The 8,369-nt window shown below is 43.1% G+C and overlaps 1 protein-coding gene and 1 long non-coding RNA gene across 2 annotated transcripts; both read right to left on the minus strand.

The window, feature by feature from the left end:
• Positions 1–654: 654 nt before the first annotated feature.
• cdc25d (cell division cycle 25 homolog d) lies at positions 655–3,470 on the minus strand. The gene is made up of 4 exons (XM_023995743.2): positions 3,385–3,470; positions 3,153–3,215; positions 2,788–2,886; positions 655–930 (listed from the first exon to the last, which is right to left on the minus strand). Exons 1-4 carry the CDS (start codon positions 3,418–3,420, stop codon positions 685–687), a joined length of 444 nt encoding a protein of 147 aa, XP_023851511.1. The 5' UTR covers positions 3,421–3,470; the 3' UTR covers positions 655–684.
• Positions 3,471–4,276: 806 nt separating this feature from the next.
• On the minus strand, positions 4,277–5,908 carry LOC139028281 (uncharacterized). Its single transcript, XR_011480463.1, has 4 exons — positions 5,733–5,908; positions 5,052–5,232; positions 4,720–4,840; positions 4,277–4,321 (listed from the first exon to the last, which is right to left on the minus strand). It is a non-coding gene; the product is annotated as an uncharacterized lncRNA (long non-coding RNA).
• Positions 5,909–8,369: the final 2,461 nt, after the last annotated feature.

The raw sequence follows: 8,369 nt of genomic DNA on the forward strand, positions 1-8,369 counted from the left end.
GGAGTCAAGGGAAATGAGAAACGCTTAAAAGACAGTTTGTGATTCACTGCTCTGAGACATTGAATATGAAGAAGACACTGTTTTAGTTCATACCGTAGTGATTTTAGTACAACTCCTCTAGCAACCTTGTCGTAGGTAAGCTGTTGGACTGACAGGGATCCAGGTTCAAGTGTCAGTCGTAACTATCCTTCCCCCCTAAAATTTGCTACACTATTATAAGTAGGAAGTATACGTTGATTATGAAGAAACTGTCCTATTACATCTCAGTTTAGACATGCTTCATAATGTAGCGACTGGACAACCCTCTTGGCGTAACGCTGGTTAAGTTGTTGTAGTGACAGCGATCGGAGCTACCCTGAATTCGCTACAGTGATGTACTTAGGAACCGTACCGGGTAGCAGGAGTAGAAGTGTCTGTAGCCCCCTCCAGCAGGTAGAGCTCAGTAGAAGAGCGAGGGGTAGAGGGAGGCATGGAGCGCTCTGTCCAGCTCTCTCAGGTAATGACATCTACAGGGGAAAGGTGGGAAAAGCCAGTATCAGGATCACAAGTTGTGTATGTTTGTGGGATGAGGGGTGCATGCAGCGTGTGTGTGTGTGTTTGTGTGCAGCCTATGTTCAGATGAGTGTGTGTGTTGTCTCTTACAGCCGTGGCCCCTCTCTGACGAGAACTCGCAGTGGAACACAATCATTTCCGTGGCGACGACCCCTCCATGGTGACCCCTGTCCTGGTGGAGTGGTACACTTCCTGGTGAATGTGACTGTGAGCTGGACCTCTGTTAGCACTCCACCCATGGAAGTACCACTGACACCTGGATCTGGAGCCTGTCCAGGTGGCTGGTGGGAGCTCTGCCCCAGGAGGAGAGCTGGTAGAGGGCAGGGAGCTGGAGTAAAGCCCCTGGATCTGAGCCTCGGTGTGGAGGGTGTCTGCCCCCTATGGGACACATGGAGAACAACATAAATATATAAACGTATATATAGTACCAGTCAAAAGTTTGGACACACCTACTCACTTCAACGGTTTTTCTTTATTTTGTTACATTTTCTACATTGCAGAATAATAGTGAAGACATCAAAACTATGAAATAACACATGGAATCATGTAGTAACCAAAAAAGTATTAAACAAATCCAATATATTAGATTCTTCAAAGTAGCCACCCTTTGCGCTGATGACAGCTTTGCACACTCTTGGCATTCTCTCAACCAGCTTCACCTGGAATGCTTTTCCAACCGTCTTGAAGGAGTCCCACATATGCTGAGCACTTGTTGGCTGCTTTTCCTTCACTCTGAGGTCCAACTCATCCCAAAGCATCTCAATTGGGTTGAGATCAGGTGATTGTGGAGGCCAGGTCATCTGATGCAGCACTCCATTACTCTCCTTTTGGTCAAATAGCCCGTACACAGCTGGAGATGTGTTGGTCATTGTCCTGTTGAAAACAAATTATAGTCCCACTAAGCGCAAACCAGATGGGATGCGTATCACTGCAGAATGCTGTGGTAGCCATACTGGTTAAGTAAGTGTGCTTGAATTCTAAATAAATCACAGACAGTGTCACCAGCAAAGCACCCCCACACCATCACACCTCCTTCTCCATGCTTCACGGTGGGAACAACATGCGAGATCATCCGTTCACCTACTCTGCGTCTCACAAAGACACGGCGGTTGGAACAAAAAATCTCAAATTTGGACTCATCAGATCTTCTTATTTTTGGTCCCTTTAGTAGTGGTTTCTTTGCAGCAATTCGACCATAAAGGACTGATTCACGCAGTCTCCTCTGAACAGTTAATGTTGAGGTGTGTCTGTTACTTGAAATCTGTGAAGCATTTATTTGGGCTGCAATTCTGAGGCTTGTAACTCTAATGAACGTATCCTCTGCAGCAAGGTACTCTGGTCTTCCTTTCCTGTGGCGGTCCTCATGAGAGCCAGTTTCATCATAGGCTTGATGTTTTTGCGACTGCACATGAAGAAACTTTAAAGTTCTGAAATTTCCCAGATTGACTGACCTTCATGTCTTAAAGTAATATGGACTGTCATTTCTTTTTGCTTATTTGAGCTGTTCTTGCCATAATATGGACTTGGTCTTTTACCAAATAGGGCTATCTTCTGTATACCTTGTCACAACACAACACAACGATTGGCTCAACGCATTAAGAAGAAAGAAATTCCACAAATTAACTTTGAACAAGGCAAACCTGTTAATTGAAATTAATAATTCCAGGTGACTACCTCATGAAGCTGGTTGAGAGAATGCCAATAGTGTGCAAAGCTGTCATCAAGCAAAGGGTGGCTACTTTGAAGAATCTCAAATATAAATATATTTTGATTTGTTGAACACTTTTTTGGTTACTACATGATTCCATATGTGTTATTTCATAGTTTTGATGTCTTCACTATTATTCTCAATGTAGAAAATAGTCCAAATATAGTAAACCTTTGAATGTGTAGTGTTGTCCAAACGTTTGACTGGTACTGTGATATATATATATATATATAAACCAAAACCTTGACCATAATATGATTAAATTTATTTATTTATACATAATAAGTTAACAACTGACCGGTCTGATAACTTATGACCTATTGATATGGCCTGCTCATCTGAGTCCTCTACATATATATATATATTTTGTAGAGGACTCAGATGAGCAGGCCTATACAATAGGTATAAGTTATCAGACCGGTCAGTCGTAACTTATTATGTAAATAAAATACATCATCAATATCATTTCATCAATATTATGGACGGTTTTGGTTTATTCTCTATTTGGTTTACTCAAAAAACCTCACCCTGATGTGTCCACCGTGGTACTCATAAGGGTAGCGACAGTCTATGATGAGGAAGTCTCCCACTGTACCGCTGTACTGTCCTCTTAGCAGAGACGCCACCTGCAGGCCATCAGGAGAAATGCACCTCCAGTTTACCACAGCAACGGTAACAACCTGGCAACAGTACKAGCAGGAGACTACCCTCTAGATACCATCGCTAACAGGATGTTGAAGTCCAATAAGCAGTGTTGTAGTCCACATGTGTGCTGTGGATATCCTTTATGATTATGATGAAGAGGATGAAGGAGAATATAGAGAGTGGAAGTGGAGGAACAAGGAAAGGAGGGAAGGAAGGAAGGAGAGATGGAGGAAAGGAGAGGACTTACTGTTTGGGCTGAGATGCAGTGAAGATCCTGGTGTTCCACTCTCTCTACTGGTAACAGTAGTGTCTGTGGACACACACACACACACACACACACACACATTAAACATATTGTTCTAGCACAGCACTAACACACCTGATTCAGCCAATCATGGGCTTGTCCTAGCCTACTATCACCCAGATGGAATTTTTTAAACAAATTTTACAACGTTCAACGTTGATGTGAGGTTGCACACCTTGCTGTAATCTCCAGTCAGGGTGTGGTCCTCCATGGTAGAACCCAGGAGGCTACTGGGAGGGAAATGCCGCCTCCTGGACCTGACCCGCCGTACAGAGAGCAATGCCTGATGAGATACACTGTTTTTAACCAGACTTCATAAAACTAACATGACACAAATGGGGCCCCAGGTTTATAGGAGGTCCTATGTTTATCATTCTCTACCCTCCTCCCAGAAGTATGCACTTGTATGTAGGGGTGCAAACTTCAGGGAGCAGGGTAGAACATTGGAACACTGCAAATGGATCTCACCTCAACATCTGCAGCTCCACGTCACCCTGACGGACATGCAAGGCTCCGCCTTCGCGGGGAACTTTGACCTTGACATCTGAGACCCCTGACCCCTGGGTCTGACCGCTGAACTGCAACGCTGCAGAACCGGGTCGACAGCTTCACACGCGACGCTTCTGGACAACACAGAAACCAGAACATCACATGATAATGTTCCTGAATATAGTTAGAGCCAGAGTTTTTCCAGTCAGGTCACTCTGTTCCAATTCCAGTACCTTATTGATTATTATTCCCTCAGTTTTTTTGTAAACACTCACCATTTTAGGAGCAGAACATGCAGGGAGAGAAATCTATAAAGTAAATGGTACAACAATGATTGAAAATGTAATTCAGACAGCAGACAGGAGGCTGCTGAGGAAGGACGGCTCCTAATAATGGCTGGAATGGCGAGAATGGAATGATATCAAACACATGGAAACTATGTGTTTGAGTGTTCCATACCATTCCGTTCCAGCCATTACTATGAGCCGTCCTCCCCAATTAAGGGTCACCAGACGCCTGTTATTGTAGGCACCTAATAATCACTTTGCAATTTTTGCTTATAGAATCCATGTGTCCTCACCTCTCTCCCCTTCTCCTGTTCCCGGAGTCTGTCAGGACATTACCTACATAAGAGGAATATTTGAGAAAAAATCGGACTTCAAATCTTTGAGAATAATGTATTTATCAAAAGGGAAGCTACACATGTAAATGATTCACAAAACAGAAAATCATGCTCAACATAAAATATACAGAGATTTACATTCTGGACAAACTGGATTTAAACTCAATGTTTTTGTCCCAAATTGCACCCTATTCTCTATATAGTGCACTAACTTTGACAGGGGCCTACATAGGGCTCTAGTCAGAAGTAGTGCACTATGTCGGGAACAGTGTCCCATTTGGGATTGAACCAATAGTTCTGCCTCTAATGCATTCTAACGCTACCAGCGTCATCAAGCCACGAGGAACGCTAATCATTCATAGGGTATTTCTCCGTCAGTCATCCAGTGCTTGCCCAGACCTGTCGGCGTCTCCTCTCCCTTGGGGGCAAGCCCTCTGCCACACGTCGAACCCGGTGTGGGCCCAGGGGACTGGGAGTCACTAGCTCCGGCGTCAGTCGCAGCTTTCTGCGTGGGTTGTCGCTGTGGAGGATGAAATTGAATTATTTTTTAACTAACAAAGATCAAAAGATTTCCAACTATATAACAACTGGACTTGATCGTCTCCAGTCGCTCTGTTGCGCACAACGTCCCAAAGTGCCCACATTGTATTACTATATTATTCCACATCTCCTAGCCTACACATAGCTTCCTTTAGCTTTTCAGTAACCGTGATAACTGTGTGTGTACTCACGCGCCGTCGTGGCATCGGAGGCTCTTTAGGCTGAAGGAGAGCTCGGATACAGGTGAAGGTCCGGTGCCCGGTGAAGGTGACAAGCTCCAAACGGTCTCGTTGTGTGACGCCGAGGTAGTGTGTCTCCCGGAGAGATTTCATTCCCAAGTACATTGAATGTCTCCATTCCTCGTAGCCTATTCTATCATAAAACAAGAGCAGCGAATTTTGCTTATTTAGAAGTAATCAAGATGTGCCCCAATTCTGTTAAACGTCATGCGTAAAATGCATGCGTAAAACTACAAATCATGCGTCAAATTATAACCAGCGAACATATCTAAGTCTACACAATATGCATACTATCAAGATACACTATTTGCGTAAAGCTTTTCCAAAAGTGTTCACCGCGTCTCAGCTGTGTGATGATGATTATGTATGGGTCTCCATCCTACCATCACCGCAGATGTTTCATTCAGCCCCTTCCCCGTGGCAACCGTGGTTGCTACAACAAGCCAGCTAGACCGGGCATGCATTGGGCACGTCCCCACCACCCTCACCAACCAAGCGGCCCTGTTTATCTCTCCTTTCCCCCAAAGTGTCTACTTGTTCACTTCCCTTCATTGATTTGAAAGGAAATGACTAAGAAATATACTGTTGGTTATGTTTAGCCTATACACATACAGTCCTTTAATGAATACTTACAGAAACTCTCCCTCTATCCCATCCTCCACCAATCCAGTGCTTTTAGATTTGTGGGAAGTTGTGAACGAGTGCAGACTTCAGGAGAAAGGAGATGGGACGCACACATAGCCGAGTCACCAACCCAAAACACTGGCAGGCCAGGCGGCCACCCACGGTGACTGTGTTGGTGGTGGTTCGTTCCCCTGGTAACGCATCCGCGGGATGATGCGGCATTTGTTGTTATTATGAGGAGCTCCTTCACCTCATGGGGCATATCAAGTTACACAATAAGTTACACAATAGCCTACAGGCTAAGTACGAAAAATAAATGTTGACACTTCCAAAAGGTTGCCTATGTCCTTCACTGAACAGTGGCTAAAGTTGGTCATTAAAGTTGAAGAATATAATGCAATATCAGGCATTTCATTTTTTCATCATTTCTGACAAAGTCCTACCTGATACAACCAGACACTGTTTTATTATCTCTCAACTTCCTGGTTAAATAACAAATTACATTCTAATTGTTCTCCCTCTGGAAATTCATCAGTTGATCATCATTTAACCACTATTCCATGATCTGCAGCCATTCTACAAAATCTATTAGCCTAAGGCCCTATACTATGCTACGCTATATGCTGCTTGCACACATGTAAACATCTCACCTCTACAGAATGACTACCTATAGTTGGCTTATTATAGAGCTATCACATTTTGCATTAAGTGAACCTATTAGCAGTCTTCTTCCATGACTGATAGTAGGCTATTGATAGTAGGCTATGTTATCAATACAATACTTATTTTCAGTGCTATCAAAAGCCATCATCTGACTTGCCTAGTTAAATAAAGGTTCAATTAAATTCAAAGTTGAGGTCGCTACTCCTAGTGGTGTTCCGGGGCACTGCAGTGTGGTCATCAAAATGTATTAAAAAAACACGTTACAAACAATTAAGAGTACAGATAATTGTATGGGACAATATGCAAACGTTTTTGAAAAATATAATTTGTATATATTTTTTTAATTTCACCTTTATTTAACTAGTCAAGTCTTATTTACAATGACGGCCTACCAAAAGGCAAAAAACCTCCTGCGGGGAGGGGGGCTGGGATTAAAAATAAATTAAATAACATATAAATATAGGACAAAACACACATCACGACAAGAGAGACATCCCCACACTACACAAAGAGAGACATACGACAACAACATAGCAACACAACATGACAGCAACATGGTAGCAGGACAAAACATGGTACAACCATTATTGGGCACAGACAACAGCACAAAGGGCAAGAAGGTAGAGACAACAATACATCACACATAGCAGCCACAACTGTCAGTAAGTGTCCATGAAATCAAATTAAATTAAATCAAATATTATTTGTCACATACACATGGTTAGCAGATGTTAATGCGAGTGTAGCGAAATGTTTGTGCTTCTAGTTCCGACAATGCAGTAATATCTAACAAGTAATCTAACCTAACAATTTCACAACAACTACCTTATGCACACAAGTGTAAARGAATGAACAAGAATATGTACATAAAAATATATGAATGAGTGATGGCCGAACGGCATTGGCAAGATGCAGTAGATGGTATAGAGTACAGTATATACAYATGAGATGAGTAATGTAGGGTATGTAAACATTATATAAAGTGGCATTGTTTAAAGTGCCTAGTGATACATTTCTTACATCAATTTTTCCCTTATTAAAGTGGCTAGAGTTGAGTCAGTATGTTGGCAGCAGCCACTCAATGTTAGTGATGGCCCAAAATACTGCAGTTTCCTAGGAACGCGAAGCGAGGCGGCCATCTCTGTCGGCGCCGGAAGTAATCATGATTGAGTCTTTGAATGAAGTGATTGAGATAAAACTGTCCAGTTTGAGTGTTTGTTGCAGCTCGTTCCAGTCGGTAGCTGCAGCGAACTGAAAAGACGAGCGACCCAGGGATGTATGTGCTTTGGGGACCTTTAACAGAATGTGACTGGCAGAACGGGTGTTGTATGGGGAGGGTGAGGGCTGCAGTAGATCTCAGATAGGGGGGAGTGAAGCCTAAGAGGGTTTTATAAATAAGCATCAACCAGTGGGCCTTGCGACGGGTATGCAGAGATGACCAGTTTACAGAGGAGTATAGAGTGCAGTGATGTGTCCTATAAGGAGCATTGGTGGCAAATCTGATGGCCGAATGGTAAAGAACATCTAGCCGCTCGAGAGCACCCTTACCTGCCGAAGTATAAATTATGTCTCCGTAATCTAGTATGGGTAGGGTTTGTTGCATTTAAGGTCAAATGCAATKAATTTAAGGTTATTTGTTTATGTAAATATGGCGTCCGCAGAACTTATTTGTGGAAAAAAGGCGGTCCCCGATGAAAAAGTTTGAATAGCACTGATTTAGAAAGAGTTTTGATTCGTTGTCCTGTATTTAAATTGTGTGGCACTTTTTTGTCACATGCTTCAAGGGGGCGTTATGATTCCAGCCAATAGTTGCGTGCACAAAGATCCTTTGCGGCCGGATGATAGCTCTGATTGGCCAAACACTCCAGCAATCACCAACTGGGCCCGCCTCTTCCCGGAAGCTGACTGTCAGCTGATTTGTTTTTATTGACAACGGTGACATTACATTATCGGTAAATATCCTGAACACAAAAGCTCATCCCT

This window comes from Salvelinus sp. IW2-2015, linkage group LG10 (genome assembly GCF_002910315.2).
Source record: "Salvelinus sp. IW2-2015 linkage group LG10, ASM291031v2, whole genome shotgun sequence".
Taxonomy (NCBI): domain Eukaryota; kingdom Metazoa; phylum Chordata; class Actinopteri; order Salmoniformes; family Salmonidae; genus Salvelinus; species Salvelinus sp. IW2-2015.